General features: G+C 52.4%; 1 protein-coding gene across 1 annotated transcript; it reads left to right on the top strand.

Moving 5' to 3' along the window:
* The first annotated feature begins 151 nt into the window (after nucleotides 1-151).
* Nucleotides 152-17,611, top strand: LOC121588166 (DNA-dependent protein kinase catalytic subunit-like). Its single transcript, XM_041905816.1, has 3 exons — nucleotides 152-531; nucleotides 614-3,368; nucleotides 7,803-17,611. Exons 1-3 carry the CDS (start codon nucleotides 393-395, stop codon nucleotides 17,482-17,484), a joined length of 12,576 nt encoding a protein of 4,191 aa, XP_041761750.1. The 5' UTR covers nucleotides 152-392; the 3' UTR covers nucleotides 17,485-17,611.
* Nucleotides 17,612-17,978: the final 367 nt, after the last annotated feature.

Raw genomic sequence — 17,978 nt, 5'->3', positions numbered from 1 at the left:
ATATTTAATAATATTTTTAAATCTCTTCCAACACAAAAAATTATTTAAAAACTAAAATAACAATAAAACGAAAGATTTTAATGATGGTCGACCACCGTGACATTTGACAGCTACGTAATCAAAACACATTATCAAGGCGCGCGAACTCTTCGGTCAGTTGTTTTTAATCCGCGGAGGGAATCACTTAGTATCAGCGTATTCCTTTGTGTTTAAACGCATTTTTCTTTTAAAACTTATCATATTTATTGTGCTTCAACTGTGATGTATTGCTCTGTGACGATGAAATAAAAGAAATCGTGTACACGTTCGGGAAAAATATTGTTCTAAGCCGGTGCTCGGTACATGAAAATACAGGAAGGTACAGGAACGTTCAATTTTGAAGCAGTATCACAATGGAATCGGATTTAAGCACCTGTTTGAGGCAGCTAAAAACATGCCTCGATACACAGCAGATTCCTCAAGCACGCAGCATCATTGATCGCATCACACAACTCATCGTAGAAAAGGCCGAAGAAAGCCAGGCCGAAACCGGTATGATAACTGCATCTTGCCATTTTTCTTCCACAATTTTCACCCATCAGCCGTTTTGTGTTATTCAACTTTGTTCTTTCAGATTTCAATCTTGAGTGTATGCTCACCTCATCGAACGGATTGGTAGCCTTTCTGAACAAATCATTCTCCAGTGCGAAACTCTTCGGGAAGGTGATCGAGAGTACGTTTGAACTGTTTCGTAAAACGATCGAGAAACATTCGCCGTTGATGGGCAAACGGATGGTGGTGATTGTGCCGATAGCGCTACGATACATCCAATCGTCCTCCGTGCCAGCAAGGAGCCGCGAGTTGGCCGCACTCGTACTGCAAGACAGCGTTGCTTACGGATGTCTGCAAAACGAAACGTTCGCACAGCTCGTTCAACTTCCGGCAGAGTTGCTGTTGGTGTTCCAGCAGGGAAAGCTTCCGAATCGATTTCAGCAGAATCTGTACGAACTGTTGGGCCAGCTTGCCCAACACTTTCCAGCCAGTATACCTGAACCGCATCGAGTGAGGGACATATTTCTGAACGCGGCGGAAAAACAGTTGCTGGAGGAAAACTACCCATCGCTCGTTTCGTTGGCGGGAGCCGTTCGTGGGCTGGATCTTTTCCTGGTCCATTTTGCGCCATCGGAAAACGATCGAGAACTGCGCCAACGGCTTTACCTGCTGGTAAAAAAGCTCTCCATCTGGGAAGAAAGCCGCTCCGAGCGTGCCGTTTTTCGGAATGCTCTGCACGTGGTAGGCAACCATGCACCGCTGTTCTCATGGCAACTTTACGCGGATCATGTGCACTGGCAAACAATGCTGGCCGGCAGATGGATCAAATCAAGCAGCCAAGAGGATAGAGACGCTGGGCTGAAAGCTTTGTATGCATTCCACGGAGAGATCGCCCGTGTATTGTCCACCCCAGAACTAAGGGCGGAACGTGGGCCCGAATATCCGCCGAAGGTGGATGTACTGAACCAGTACGTCAACTACTACAGAAAACTGCTAAGCTCGGCCACTGTGGATCGTTTGGAGATCCGGATTGCTATCCGCGGGTTCGGAATCATGGCCGGTCCCTGTCAACAGTTGGCGGGAGCGTCCAGCATCTCGCTGAACGAACTGCTCACCATCGTATTGCAGCGTATCGAGGGCATATGTGAGCGGTCAGCGTCTAGCACGGCTGACATGCTTGTATATTTACCAGACTTCATTCAAGCTCTGTCGGAGATTCTTACCCACGTCCAACAGCTCTCCACGGTACAGCTTGTTTCGGTGCAAACGATGACGGTGGCACTGGTGCGCGATTTTTACCACATTTCCACCGCGCACCACGAGCTGATTGTACGATCGGTTGTGAGTATGCTGGAAAATATTGGCAAGCTTGGAGGAACTACCCGGCACCAGCTGCTCGACAGTGTGCTGCTGCAGGGAATCGTCTGGAGCTGTACACACGCATTGCCTTTTCCTACAGCACTTCCCGTACCTTCGTCAAACGTAGCCGCCGGCGATACAACGCCCAAAACCGACTGGAAGCGGGACCTGGTAACGTACAAAAACTATCTTCCCCTGTGGCAAGGGTTGCTGGAGAAAGCACAAAGTGCACACGATTCATCCCTGCTGCCTGCCCTCTACCGTGCGCTCATGAACACACTGTTTGTGATAGTGGAAAAGCTTGATCTATCGACCCGCAAGCGAACCTTCCAGGACGATGATGGACAGCAACAGGAGCTTTTTTTCAGCGATCCCAACATAGACCTACTGCCGACCAAACCGAAGGACTATCACATCTTTCTCAATCTGGTGGAACTGTACCGTGACATGTTGCATGGTCCGCAAACGCCCGCCGCTGTTCGGGAACTGTTCGCCGATTGGATCCGTCCCTACTTCGAGCGGTTCGTTAGACAGTCGCTGAACCGTCCGCTGGTCAGTGGCTTTGTAAAGCTAATCGAGATGGGACTTGCAACAGCAGAACGAATTGGGTACTTTCGGCAGCAGGAAGCGCCATCCGAGGATTTTCGAACGACGCAAATGTTACTGGCGTTCTATCTGGAGCAAACGATACAGCGTGCACTGTACGCGACCGGAGAGTTGCAGCTGGCGTGTCTTCGCTTTGTGCTTAACGCACCGGTACGCTTGCTGGTCGATTTCATTGAAGACAAAACCTTCAAGCAACCGCTCATGGTGGACATGTTCCGGGCCGCGTTCCGTTTGGGGCGAAGTTTGCTGTCCATCGCACGGGCCGCACTGTACTCGCTGCAGCGTATTGTACGCTTCCGCTACCCACCTTTGCGACGGGAGATTCGGGAGCGACTGCTCCGACAGGTTCTACCACTGTTGGAACCCTTTCTGCGAACGCGTGACTCCACCCTACCGCCCGCTCAAAGTTTACGGTTGGCCAAATTCAAGCGCCATCGGACGGCAAACGTTCCGGCAGTCAAGATTGAACGCATTAAGCAACAGCATAGGATCGAGCAGAGCGTAGACACGAGCGAGCTGGTAACGTTCCAGCTGCGTATATTAAACTTTTTCGCCGACTTGCAACCGAACGAATGCTGCTGGTTGGTGGTGGATGAGCTGGAGCTGGAGCGCGTTCATGCACGGGAGAACAAGGGAAGCAGCAGTTCACTGACGCGATGGGATGCAGATAGTGGTCGATCGCTGGAGCTACGACTGCTTTGCGAGAGTGGCACCCGTCCGTGCATCAAGCTGGATAGCATTGTCGGCCGGGTGTGTGAGCTGGCAGTGGAGTGTAGTGACCGTGCGACAAAGCTGGCCGCGTGCGAGCTTCTACACACCATCGTGCTGTATCTGTTGGGCATTAGCTATCAGGACCAGCTGGCTGGATTGTGGTAAGTGCTGCCAGATACAAAACATTCATTTTTATTATGACTTCATTATCTTAACTATGGCACAAAGGACAATTATAAGCAACACAGCTCCTAGCACAATGAACCGCCCCTGACGTAAGCTGACGTTCTCATCCATTTCACTTCCCATCGCTGCTCGATCGGTTGCAGGCTTTACGTGAAACAAAAATTCATTACGAAAGACGCACTGACAGGGACGTTGATAGGAAATGTACTCCGCCATTGGAAATATAGATCCGGCGTTGATCTCGTACAGCTCCGACTGATACCGGGCAATGTCATCGGTGCCTGTCGTAGCGACCAGCTCACCATATTGTACTAGTTGCTCACTAATTTTGAAGCAGCTAACAAGCGTTATGTAGCCCTTCTGGTCAATCCGAAAGTCTAACTGAGAAACCTTACTCAGTTCACTCGGACCGATGGCAACACCCACCGATGGTACGTACGTGTTGCGGCAGGTGATCGTTACGTTGAGGATGTGTTTGCGATAACCCAGGTGCATATCGAGACACTGGCCCATTTGGGTCATGTTGGAAAAGGTGTTGTACAGACTGTAGCCTTCGTTATCGGGAACTATGCGTAGCAGTTTGGCGGTATGATTGAAATCGCCCCGCTGCTGCCAGTAAGAGGATGGCACTACGCACCAGAAATTGTTGTGTACAATGGATTGAACGCCAACAATGGTGATCCACACATATGTGGATAGTAATATCCACCATGGGGACATGGTGCGCACTAGTTGTCAGAAGTCGTGGTTAGACACTAACTTACTGCGAGTTGTAGAAAGGCATATTAGGCACGGTTTTATTGGAGAAAGTTCCATTACTGGAAACTTCCTTCTGAAGTTCGTAACATTCATTAGCAGGTTATTGGCCAACAGCACTACTGCTTATTTCACTCATTTAAAAAGGTCCAATCATGCGCGTAGGTGAGCAATAGTTACTCATGCACTTAAGTTTAAACTTGCTACTGTTCATCCTGTTCTGTGTATCCGATGATCTTTGAAATCTATTCCGGATGGATCGCTGGACACATGTCATAATCACTTCACGTAACTCACGTCACTTGCTTTGTTTCTCCTTCAGATGCCCGTAAACTCTATCTTTTTTGCTCTCATCTCATCGTAATGACCTCCACGGACCTCATATGCCAGCCTAGCTTATATAAAGATTTACAGTCTTGTTTAGTACCACGCTGCCGGATAGTCAGTTCTTGCTACGGGTGATCGGTCCGGTATATGAGACTTGAACCCACGTTGGGCATGTTGTTAAGTCGTGCGAGCTGACAACTATACCACGGGCCCGGTCCGTACCGAGTGATGTTACACCTTATGTTTCTTCTGCCAATTCTACTCCTACTTGAAACGCTATAATCGCACGCATCAATACATATCTCGTTTGTCCGGTTCTAATCCCAATAATGTTCCCAGTAATCTCGGTACAATAGAATAATGTTCGTCGTGCGTCTATCGTTCTAGTACGTCGTTGAATTCCGTCTACGTTGACTTGATGCGGGATTATAATACAAACTATAACTTAGAATACATAGGTGATATATTTTATTAAAAATAACTTTCAATGAAATTACATGTATTTCTAACATTGTTTATGTATGAATAGCCAACTTGTTATCGTTCGATAGCTGCTTGAACTTGTTCATCGCTATCCCTTTAACACGAGGTAGCTTCTTCGTCGACCAGGTGATGAATGTCGTCAGTGTAATAATTATGCAGACCACAATGTACACCATGTCCATTGCAATAACGCACGACAGAAGGCAATGGTTCTCAGGTCGGACCGAACTAACATTAAATATAACCTCGTTATGATATGAGCACGAGCACGTGGAGCGATAGGAGAAATAGTTTTCCAAATAGGATTTTCGCCTGTTCATTCCCTCGTACCGCTGGATGTAGGCGTCCTTGCTGAAGCTTTTGACTGATTGCAACCGTATCCAGCTAATTTCTTTCATCCTGTTGACATTTTGTACACATCCCTGCAATAGTACGGTATCGGGTTCGTTCGGGAGCAGCTGGTACCGGACTGCATACACTTTCGGGGGTGAATATTGGCTTGTCCATTTCACTCGCGTTGTGTGTTGGCTTATGTCACTTTGGCAAACCATAGTAACGTTCAACAAACTGTCAGTGTACGTGACGTACACATCGACACAGCTGCCTTGGAACTGTATGCCGGGAAAGCCTCCGAATGGGCAAATGCCCGAAGCGGACGGATTCAGCTGCACAATTTTTGCCTTCCACTGGAAGTCTTGTACAGTGTGCCAACTTTCCGAATAAAATCCACACTGGTGTGAATCGTCCGGCATGAGATTAGGATAAGAAAAGCAGGGAGATATTAAAAAGAGTAGGACAGTTACTCGAAATGAGGTAAATCTTGACATTGGATGAGGTTCCGGTTGAAATCCACACTAAGCCGTAAAAGCATTTGCTTGTGATGGGAAACCCCAAAAAAGCAGGAACTGTTCGTTCAGATTTTTCTGGACAATGACTATCGACTAAGTTATAATGTGCTTAATTTCTTCATAGTAATTATCGAAATTGTTCGTCGCACTTATTACTTACTTACTTATCCGGCGCTACAACCGCTTTGCTTGCCTCAGGAGTGTCCGAAACCGCTCACGGTCTCGCGCCTTCGTCTGCCAGTTTGTTATCCCGGCCTTAATGGCGAACACCTCCACGCTATCTTGCCACCTCAATTTGGGCCTACCACGACTCCTTTGTCCTCGTGGACGGTCTAAAATGACTTTACGGGCTGGGTCGTCGGTTTCCATGAGTACAACACCGGAGCCTGGCTAGCTTGACACGTTGTACGACAGTAAGATCGCCGCACATCTCGTATAGCTCGTCATTATAGCGGCTCCTCCATTGTCCTTACACATACGGGGCCAAATATCCTTCTGAGCATCTTCCTCTCGAACGCGGCTAAGAGGGTTTCGTCAGATTTGGACAGTGTCCATGTCTCAGAGGCGTATGTGAGTACTGGTACTATATAGGTACTATATAGTCCCAGCTTTGTCCGTCGCGACAGGTTCTTTGAGATGAACTGATTTTTCAGGCTGTAGAATGACCGGTTGGCAGCCAGCATCCTTGCGCGCCCAAGATAGGTGAATTCTGGGACGACTTCAAAAGTGCGTTCACCTATCTGTACACCACGCCTACGTAGAATCTGAATATTTGTTGGTAGGGCCGCTGATGTTGCCACCATCAGTTTGGTCATTGCCTCGTTTATCTGCAATCCGAGGTGCTCTGCCGCCTGCTCGATCCCTTGGTAGGCTTCTGCTACATAGGAGAGCCGCAGACCAATGATGTCTATATCATCAGCGTATGCCAGGATCTGGGTTGACTTATAGAAGATGGTTCCCGTAGTCTCCACCCTCGAGTCGCGGATGGCCCTCTCTAGCGCCAAGTTGAATAGGAGGCAGGCAAGCCCATCCCCCTGGCGCAGACCCTTGGTGGTAGCAAAAGGTCCTGAGAGTTTTCCATCCACCCTCCCCTGGCAAGTGACGTTGGTCATAGTCATTCTAACTAGCCTTATCAGTTTGGCCGGGATTCCAAATGAGCTCATAGCGTCGTACAGTTTTACCCTGGCTATGATATCATATGCGACTTCGAAGTCAATGAAGAGATGGTATGTGTTGTGTCTGTATTCAGCCATGTTCTCCAAGATCTGCCGCATGGTGAAGATATGATCAGTGGTTGATTTTCCGTTTCGGAATCCTCTTTGATAGTTTCAGATTATCTCTTCGACGTGCGGGACAAGACGATCCTGAAGGATCAGGGAGAATATTTTATAGGCGGTATTCAACACCGTAATACCCCTGTAGTTGTTGCAGTCCAACCTATCTCCCTTCTTGTATATGGGGTAGATGATGCTGAGATTCCAATCACAAGGCATCGATTTGCTATCCCACACCTCAGTAACAATTTGATGAATCTCGTTTTCTAGTCGTGCACCTCCATTCGTGACCAGTTCAGCTGCAATTCCGTCGGTTCCGGGTGTCTTGTTATTTTTCAGCCGATGGATAGCCTTTCGTGTTTCTTCTATGCTAGGTGGCAATAGCATGACACTATCTGCTAGTGGCACTTCTTGCTGTTCGTTAAACTGGTCGTTGAGTAATTCATCAAAGTACTGAGTCCACCGCGAGAGGATCTCTGGCTGGTTACTGACCAGATCTCCATCCTTGTTGCGACAGCAGGTTACCTTAGGTACAACGTTGTTTCGGTGACCTGCTATCGCTTGGTAAAACTTTCGTTCCCGCATGTTTTGCTCTTTCAAAGAATGCTTCTTGAAGACTTGAACTCGTTTCTCTTCGCGTCTGAGCCGTGAATATTCCTCTGTGCATGTCGCACTTATTGTCGTTTCTAACTTGTGTGTTATCTTTGTACTTCTGTTTCAGGACGCAGGTATGCCACCATCTGCTTCAGCTGAGCTGCGACGCAGACCTGGCCGTGTGTCAGATGTTTGAACCGTTGCTCTTTCAAATCATCCACTTTGTAACGCAACCGTCCAAACTCAGCCAGCAAGGAACGCGAGCCCTTCTCGACTGTCTGCTGGATGCGACGTCCAACGTGCAGCACAGCAGCACTATCCGCGACCTGTCCGTGCGCTGTTTGCGCGAATTTCTCCAATGGACCAACCGCCAGTGCGGTGGCACTCACCTATCGAATGATCGCCGAAAGATCAAGTGCACCCTGCTGGAGCAACTGAAGACGCATGCCCTGGAGTTGAACGCCTCGCACCGGTACGGGTCTGCGCTGACCTTTAACAATCTGTTTCGGCTGCTGCTGCAGGAAGATTTTCACATCGTGCGCTACAGTTTCGAGCTGATGCACTCGTACGCGATCGGTTTGATCGTGACGGAGCAGGAGCAGATCGGACTGTCGTCGGAGGCGAACGGTGGAAGCCATGGTGCCATAGTCGAACAGTATCTGCTTGCGCTCGATCATCTTGGCAAGCTGTTTGAGCAACGGAAAGCATTGTTTAATGGGTGCAGCAGTGACGAATCCGCCCTGTCCGGTCGACGGCAGCTCATTCCAACCGAGCTCGGTGGCGGTGAGATGGAACATCTGGTGCGTTGGCTATTTCGACAGTGCGCCGCACGGCAGCGGCTTTACCGGCGAAAGTGTATGGAGCTGTTTGCTCGACTTTCGAAAACAGTGCGAGATGTTGCGACTGCGGAACAGTTTCTTGCGAAACAGTTTAGCCACGAACAGATTGTATCGATCTGCCTTCAAGCAGACAGTTTGCAGGGTATCGCGCGGGCTTCGACGCTGGAAAATTTACGCAACGAGCAAACGAATCCTCCCATTATGAACATTTCTCTTTGGTTGGAGTATTTCCTTGCCACGGTTGATATGTACTGCTGGCTGCAAAGAGAAAGGCTCGTAGTGGACGAATTACTGCAAACGCTTTTAAGCCGCATTTTGCCCGCCGTCAGGTATTTCCTTCGTTCGGTGGTTGACTTCACGGTGCAAGAAATAATGTCCAACATCGAGCCGGTCGAATCATTCCAGCAAAGGAGCTCCGAGCAGCGTATGAGCGCGGACAAGTTTGTACGCTTCGATGCACTGAAATCGGCTGTCGTTGTTCAGGTCGTAGATATGTTAGTGCTTTTGCTTACCAGGCACTCGGAGGACACAGTATGCTCAGCAGTAGTCTTAGAGCTGTGGCAGAATCAAGCTACGATCGAGTTTCTTCTATCCCTTTTGTTCAAGCCGCACCGTCTTGGGCTGGACTGTAATAAGTCCATTCATCACGAGCTAGAAGGCGATCGCCATCTTTGGGCACAGCTCGAAACGCTAGTATTGCAGTTGATTGAGCGAAGCAACGAACCTATCGGGCAACGCTTTACCATTGCACTAACCGAGCAGCTCATATCGGCGATGGAGGATGTCAGCGAACGGATGAGAACGTTATTAATTCAAAGGACAATTCACGCCGAGGATCAGAAGCTTGCGAAAGGATTACGCTTTATTGCGAAACACCTACGAAACCGAACGCTATTGGCCGATACTGCCAAAGACCACCGGATTCCTCTGGCTGCTCGCAAGCTGCTTCAAGATTGCTATGAAGCCATCGGACAGGAAAGGGTATGTTTAGTGTTGAGTCCGTCTGCAACACGCTTTGGGACGATGGTTTTAGAAGCAATCTTTGGCTTGGCTGACAGCACTGGCCATGTAGATGATATCGATGGGCTGGTAGAATTCGTCATCTCGTGCAGCTTGAATGAGAACATGCTACAACCAAACATTCGCCACGGAGAGCACTTTCTCCTTTGCTTTGGTGCGGCAGTTTATGAACTGTTTCTTCAGAATCCATCCAATTGTTTACCATCGCTCTTCAAAGCGCTCAAGCCGGAAAACTTCTCGTTCGTTGTTCGCTTCCTGTGCAACCTGATGGATTACAGCTATCGGAAGCAAGCGGTCAACACAGATTGTCTAAAGTGTCTGGTGGAAATGCTGCTGGCTGGAGCTTGGTCACCGCTCTTTGAGTGTTCGCGCCTTCAATCGAACCAGTTCGGGGAATGTGATGTGCAGTTGATCGAGCTAATGTCCAGTGTGGCGATGGTATGTCCTTTCCCGTTGAATGAAATTCATCGCCGAGTCGGTCCTACCTATGGCCGATGGTTAACCGAGCTAATAGGAAGTACACGTTCCGAGCTCTCGATAGAGCTGAAAGCGAAAGCCATCGTATTGCTTCCAACTCTCCTCGGGCCCAACGGAGCACCGGAAGCGGAATCGCACTGGGCAGAGGTTGAGAATGCGCTCGAAGCGTTACAGACAAAGCATTTTCCCCTGCGTTCAGCCGAATTTCCCCCGAACAGTCCGGAACGGATAGGATACCTTAACTGTCTCGAGCGTTTGTTGGACGCGATGGTCATTTCCCGTTCGCCGCTGCTGTTAAAAGCAATCATTCAAATGACGGCACCCGATGGCGACGGGCACATCGCTGAGGTGGAGCTCCGCACCGCAATCGAACGCTTTTTTGCCGACCAACCACACGAAATGCAATGCAAACGACTGCTGGAGCTTTGGGAGCTGTTTGCCAACCACGCCTATGCGCCGGTCGTTCGGGAGACGATCCTTCGGCGATATCTGTGTACCGCCCTGTGGCACTGCCGGTACGATTCGATCGTGCAGTTTTACGCGTGCATCATTCGCGCCCTCTCGCACAACACCATGGTCGAAATAAATGGACGCACCGGCTGGGCGTTGGAGCATGCCCTAATCGATCGTGCGGCCAGCTACCGGTTGGTTGAGCATTACGCGGCCTTGCTACCGAAACAGATCCTAACGGGGGACAACTGTCCGGTGGCACAGGAACTGTACGGTTCGGCCCACGATACGCTGGGTGCTCCGGTGCGCGGTCAACGTTTGATAGGAGACTTTAGCAAACGAGCGCACGGTGTGCGGCGAGTGGCGCTTCCCACAAACGATCGCACCGTGGCGGAACTGTTCCGCAAGTACCAGTGCGCAGCGTACCGGGCACTGGTAGCACTGATCTCCAACACGAACGAGGACGCGCGCATGTACTCGGTGCTGCTGTTTCGCGAGAGCCGCGAGAAGGGAGAATTCCTGTGGCGCCATCTCATCGATTGCAGCAATGAGGAGCTGTATCTGGAGGGAACCCAGGAGCAGGAGCAGCTGTCACGCACGTTCGAAAAGCGTGTTGCCATTAGGCGGGAAGGCGGAGGAGGAGGAGATCCGGTACAACGGAAGCCAGCACTCAAAGATCCCGGCCTGTCTGTAGTGATGGAATCGTCGCTCAGCCAGCAGGTGTTCCGGTTCGATATGAGTCACTCAGTGGTGCTGTCCGCGCGCGAAGTCGCCCAAAAAGATGCTGCCGAGCTGGCCAAACGACAGCAAGGGACGCTTTCGAACGTTTCGCTCGAACGGACAAAGATCAACCGGCACGAAATAATGGCCACGGTGTGCGGATGTATTCGGCACATGGCCGCCACCAAGGTGCCGCTCGATTCGGTGGTACACTTTCTCGTCGGCTCGTTAGCCGATCCGGGACAGCAGAAAAACGTTCGCCTGTTTCTCGCGAAAGTAATCGACAACTGCCGCAACGAGCTGCAGCCACATGCGGCCCTGATGATAGGACCGCTGATGCAGCTCATCGTGGACGGGTACATATTTCGCGGGTTGAACCCACTGGTGACGGATTTGATTGCTCTGGTTCTGGAATGGAACGCTTCCGGTGAGGCACGTCGTTCCCTAAGGGAAGGTGCTACCGGGGAGATCGCTTCGTTGGCGAGCGTACTGTTACGATTTATTATGAAGCATGTCTGTCCGCAGCAAAGTGCACGTAAAATGGCTGTACTCCGGTTAAACCTGGAACTAATCCAGGAGGTCATCGTACAGTGGCACGAAGCGTTGACCGTACCGGCGGAACTGCTCTTCGAAATGGTATCCCATAGGCAGCCCACGGAAGACCGATCACAGCTGCAGCTCATTGCCGGCCTGCAGTTGGGCACGATTGTGCTGCTCAAGGGACGCGGTAAGCTGGTGCCATGGATGGAAAGCACGAAGCAGGATTATCTGCGAGCAGTTTTACGGTGCTTGGATCTGCCGGACAGTACCAGCTTCAAGTCGGCCGCTCTACTATTAGGCCACAGTCTGGCACACCTCTACCCCGATGGATTCCCGGAGCCTGAACATCAGACCGGCGAGCTGGAAACCTTCCACACCGAATGTATCGCCAAGCTTACCAGCATCCAGCGTGAGTACGATCGAAAGTTTGCCGAAGTTTTGTACGAAGCGGCCAAAGGATTTCCCTCGATTGCCGATCCGTTCCTATCCTTGCTGAGCTATCGCTTCCCCAGCGCATCCGGCGGCGAGAAACGCCTGTATCTGGAACTGCTGCTCGGCGGGCGGCTGGAAAAGTTTAACGACGAGCTTTACCGAGAGCTTGCATCGATGGAGCTGATGCTACTGCTGCAGGATGGCGAGCTGCAGCTGCCGACGCTACATCTGCTCAATCGATCGCTTTCGCTTGTGCGGGAGCTGGAGTATCTGCAGCAGCTAGTCGAACCGATCGGCCGAGTCGCTACGGAACCGAGCACGCCGATCGAGGCCCGTGCAGTGGCGTTCGAAATATTGATCTACATCGATGAGCATCGTTCGGCAGAGCTGTCCGAAGAGTGTCGGACCTCGGTATGGCGGAACCTGATACGAGGGTTGTGCGGATCACACGAAACTGAGGTGGGATCGAGTTCCATTTGGGGCAGAATACTGGAGTACCTTACAGACAGTGGCAAGCTGCCGAGTGACGTTAAGGAGCGATTCCTGTTTGTGCTAGCGCAACTGTACGATCCAACCGTAGAGGCGGAATTCCTTGGCAATGCGGTAGCCCTCCTGCTCGATCCGGCCATCCGGTGCCGCGAGTCCAAGGATCGCCTATTTCTGCACGAATATCTTAATGCGGACGTAAAGTTCTGCGAGTACACGATCGAGACAGCGGCCCGCCAGCGTCACACGATGACCCTGCTGACGCCGATGTTTGCGGAAACTTCGCAACAGCGGCAGCTGCAATCCTTCATCACTGGCCGAGGTTCGCAGATGGAGCAACTGATCCGAGCCACCCAGCTGGGTGGGCTAGACAGTGCAGCGCAGAAGCAGCTCCCGTTCGAACCGACCCAAGATCCCGGCCGACTCACCAAAGGGAACGAAACGTTTGCAATGCCGACGCAACAGCACACGCTGCTGTTTGAAAGTAGCGCGCTACAGCTTAACCGCCATTCGCAGCGCACGGGCAGCAGTACTGATATGGAAGCACACCAGGAACGCAGCTTCGAACGCTTGCGAAAGCGTATCCTGAAGGACAGTGCGACGAACCGTCAACAGCAGACGGCATGGGCTGTCGGTCGCCATTACGCCAGCCAGCGGCAACGCACGGAGCAACGGCGAGACAGTATCTCGAAGGTGACACTGTACCGGCGCTACCGGCTAGCCGACTATCCCGATCTGCAGATCAACCTGCTGGCGTTTCTGCTCCCGCTGCAGGCACTCTGCCGAAGGGATACAACCTGCGCCAGGCAAACGTTTGTCGCCATCTTCAACGGTCTGGTGGAGTGTCTGCTGGTGGGAGACAGTGAAGGTCGCACCGGTCGCATGGTCGGGGATGAGTGGGATCGATTCGTCGGGCGGCTAGATGAAGCGTTGAACCCTATCCTGGAGTCGACGAAGGCGTGTGATCCCAATCTTTTCGGCGGCTTGATCGAGCTGACACTCGGCAAGGCGTCGGGGAAATTTACGCTCCCTCCACGCACCATCGCCTCGGTCGCCGGCACATGCAACATGCTACCGATGGGAGCCCTCTATCTGGAGGCAAAGCTAGCCGACGGTGCCGAGTTTGATGACGAACCGGTGCGTACCGCCGGCAGCGTCTCGTCGGAGGCGGACCATTGGCTGCAACTGTCCACCCTGTATCACGCACTGCACGAGCACAGCGTGATGGTGGGCATATTCGGCGAAAAGCTCGACAGCGATCCGCAGCTGAGGGAGGCAATCGAGCTGGAAGCGCTTGGCCGGTACAGCCAGGCCCACCGAGCCTACTGCGAGCTGGTCATGCGCGTGAGCCGGGCCCGGGTCGATGAGCGCAACTTCTGCTACAAGTCCGCCTTCAACTGCCTGCTGCAGCTCGGCCAGTGGGATGTGTTGCTGGATGAGATCGGCAATCAGGTGACGAACCATGAGGAACTGTGGTGCGACGAGTGGAACCAGGAAAACCTGCTCCCGCACTACGTGCACGGTAACGCGCTGCTCGTGCTGGCCGGCGATGAAGGAGGGCGTGAGTTCTATCGCTTGCTCGAGCAGTGGCTACACATGCCGCAGCGCGAACGACACATCCGGCAGGAGTTTGGCGAGCAGCTGACGGCGCTCTACCTGTCTGCCCAGGATATGGTACGGGCGCGCCTGTTCGGGGAACAAACGAAACGCCAGTTCCTCGACGAATGGCACTGTTCCGGTGTGCTGTCCGAGCTAGTGCGCACAGAGTGTTTGCTGAGCGTACGCAAAGTGATCGAGCTGGTTGCGTACAGTGAGCTGTTGGAACGGTCGACCAAAGAGCTAGAACAAGCTGCCGGCGGGTTGATGGTTTCGTGGAACAATGCGCAACCCACGGTGACGGATTCGCTGCTCACCTGGGATACGTTGCTAGCGTATCGTAGGTTTCTGTTGGAGCAGCTCGAAACCAAATGCTCCAGGGAGGAGGAGCAAGCGAATAGCGACAGCCTAACCAACGTCACCCAGCTGTCCAAACTGATGTTCGAGCTGGAGCTAAACCTGCTGGATGTCGCCTTCGAGCAGGACAATGTAAAGTTTGCGGGCAAAATCATTGCAAGACTGCGCGCCTTTGAAGCGTGCCTCCGTGAGCCACAGGTTGATCAAGTTTTGCGCCGGAAAATCGCCCGAATACGCTACGATCGTGTGCGTGTAGTTGAGGCGTCCGCAGCGAACTTGACGTTTGCTTTGCTACGTGGATTTAAGCAGCTGGTGAAGCTAAACTCCCAGTTAGTGCCCCTCGAGCAGGAGGCCGGTATACGGGGGGTGAAACAAAGGGCCTGGACGGAATTTTTCCATCACTCCGAAACTGTGCGCACGATGCTGAAGACATCTAGCGACATTATCGAACAGAAAGATTCATCGACGCTGGTGGAACTTATGCAAACTGCAATGAATACTTCGAGCAAGTATGTAACCGAAGAGCCTCTGTCCATGGGCGATAGATTGCGCAAATTTTCCATGCAATGCTTGCAATGTGGAATCGATGTTTTGTTAGACGAAGGTCCATCAAGCTCCAGGGAAGGTAGCAGCAGCGCGAACGACTCTTCTATGGAACAGCTCGCCGATGCTCACCTCCGTTTAGCTCGGTACTGCTACGACGAGCTGGACCCGGCGCTCACTGCAGCAGAGGAACTTCCCGTTGAGCGGTTGCTTCTCACATCCCTTCTGCCAGCGATCAAATATGGGTCTCGTGAGGCTCAGCACTTATTTCCCGTGCTGCTGCAGCTCCGGAACCTTCAAAACGATGTGCTCGGGAAAGAATTCCACGAAAACGCGTGCTCCGTGCCATCGTGGAACTTTCTTCCCTGGATACCGCAGCTACTTTCGTACATGCAGATAGCAACGCCCGACAGACCACTAGCACCAAGTGGAGTGGAACACTTTCTGGACGAAGTTTTAATGCGACTCGTCCATGAGTACCCGATGGCGCTCTACTTCCCCGCGCGGTTACTGCTAGGAGAGCTGCTGCAGCCCGGCGCGTCGGTGCGACCGTTTGTAAATCAATTCAGAGCGGCTCTTAGCTTCCCCGTGCTGGATCGCTTCGTGGCAGAACTGTACCGCGTGGTGATGCCGGAAACGCGGCTCAGCAACATGATAGCCGAGCTGAAAAGGCATCTGGCCAGCGTAACCGATCAGCCTTCCTACCACACGTTCATCGAGCGTCTACTGCCCGATGTCTTCCCGCTGGACACGAACGATCTGTGGCGCTATGGGCAAGCTTACCGAGCCGCATTGCCCCTTGTCGAACGGTTTCGAACGTTGCAGTCGCTTCATCCGGTGGACGATCGCGGTACGATACTGGCGAAGCTGCAGGAACTCGAAACCGACCTCGAATCGTTGCGACCACGCACCAAAACGACCCGCCTGCAGCTAGAAGATCTTTCCCCCTGGCTGGCGGATTACCAGAGCAGTGGGCAGCGCGGCAGCACAACGCAGTTGGTCGAAATTCCGGGCCAGTACGGTCTCGATCGGAGTGCACCGAACCCCACTCAGCACGTGACGATCGTGCAGGTCATGCCGGATGTGGTCGTGTACGGTACGCTCCGGCTGCCCATACAGCTCACGTTCCGCGGTAGCGACGGCAACGAGTATCGCTTTTTGGCCAAGTTTGGCGAAGATCTGCGGCAGGATCAACGCATCCAGCAGCTGCAGCGGGAGATAACGCACCGGCTGCGGTGGGACCAGCGCTGCCGGGAGCAGCAGTTGCAGCTGCGCACATACGACGTCGTTCCGATACTGCCCAATTTCGGGCTGTTCGGATGGCTGGAGGGGACGGTGGCGATGAGCGAAATAGCGAAGCAGGCCGCACCCCGCTACAACCCGGGCGATCGCGGTCAGGCACACGTGCACCACGAGTTCGGGCGCTTTCTGATGAGCGTATCGAAGCAGCTGGACCCGTCGGTAAACGATTCGTTCAACCTTTCGTCGTACAACGCGCCGGCACTGTACGGGATGGTGGCCGCGTTCTGCATGCCCGACCGGCTACAGTCGAAGTTTGTCGAGCTGGCACAGACGATCCGCGGCAACACGCTGAAACGTGCGCTGTACGATATGGCTGCCACGCCCGAAGCGTACTATCGGTTGCGCATGAACTTTGCCAAAAGTTTGGCCACCATGAACGTGACGTGCTGGGTGCTCGGGATCGGCGATCGGCACCTGAGCAACATCGTGCTGGAACGAGCGACCGGTATGCTGGTCGGTGTTGACTTTGGCATTGCGTTCGGAGCCGGAACGCGGGATCTCCCCATTCCGGAGCTGGTACCGTTCCGGCTTACGCCCCAGTTCGCGGGCGTAATGGAACCGATGCGCTTGGCAGGTGTTTTGCAGAAATGTCACCTGTACACGCTGCAGTGTTTGCGCAACTGTCGTACGCTGCTGCGGGCGTGTCTGGAAGTTTTCGTACGAGAGCCAACGGTGGACTGGTTGCGAGCGGCAAGGCAACGTATGGTCGAACAGCCGGGCGAGAGTGGCCGAGCCGAGGAGCGACGCTCGGACAGGGAGTGGAACCCGCAGGTGCGTGTGGATACGGTTTTGCGCAAGTTAAACGGAGCCAATCCGAAGCAGCTGCTGACAGACGAGCTGCGGTTCGGGGTCGTCGCTCAGCAGCGGGACTTTTTGGTCGGATATCTAGCGCTGGTCGATGCGGCGGCTCCGGCCTGCACTGAAAAGGTGGGCCGGCGTGCAACGGGCACGATCTCGACGGAGCTGCAAACCGAAATGCTGCTAGAGATGGCCATCGACACCAGGTTGTTGGGCATTACGTACAGTGGATGGTATCCCTGGTTCTAGGTTAGAATGGACTGGCATATTTATTAAACGATCATTTGTTGGGTGTAAACAGTTTGAAATTGATAATCATGAAAATGTAACGTGCTACACACTTTTCGAGAAATACAAATGAGTCACAAAACATTAACAAAAAACGCATATTCTTATGCTTTCTCACTTGAATGCGCTACCATCGGAGCAACGGTGGCTTTCGTAGACTTTTTGTTACAGATACAGAACCGAAACAGCAGCACGCCACCGAACAGCATCGCGGCCGGTATTAGCAGCTTCATCAGCAGGTCCGAGGTCGCTCCATTAAGCATCATCGTGATGTGGCTCAGCGGTGGCTTATGAGCGCCTAGTTCGCCATCCGTGCAGTATGGCTCCGCTTCGAGCGGTGGTTCATCCTTATCCAGCCGCACTCTTGGCACGAGTGTGATGTACTCGTTGCGAAAGTTACACTCACTACAGTTGCCCTCGAACTGGAACGGCACTGTGCCCGGCTGCTGCAGCTT

Source organism: Anopheles merus, chromosome 2R, assembly GCF_017562075.2.
Source record: "Anopheles merus strain MAF chromosome 2R, AmerM5.1, whole genome shotgun sequence".
Classification (NCBI taxonomy): domain Eukaryota; kingdom Metazoa; phylum Arthropoda; class Insecta; order Diptera; family Culicidae; genus Anopheles; species Anopheles merus.
The sequence above is the reverse complement of the archived record's forward strand: the minus strand, read 5'-3'. Positions and strand labels throughout refer to the sequence as shown.

Coding starts and splice junctions, on each gene's coding strand:
- LOC121588166 (XM_041905816.1), top strand. CDS start 393: ATGGAATCGGATTTAAGCACCTGTTTGAGGCAGCTAAAAACATGCCTC. Junction 532..613: donor AGAAAGCCAGGCCGAAACCG/GTATGATAACTG, acceptor TTGTTCTTTCAG/ATTTCAATCTTGAGTGTATG. Junction 3,369..7,802: donor GACCAGCTGGCTGGATTGTG/GTAAGTGCTGCC, acceptor CTTCTGTTTCAG/GACGCAGGTATGCCACCATC.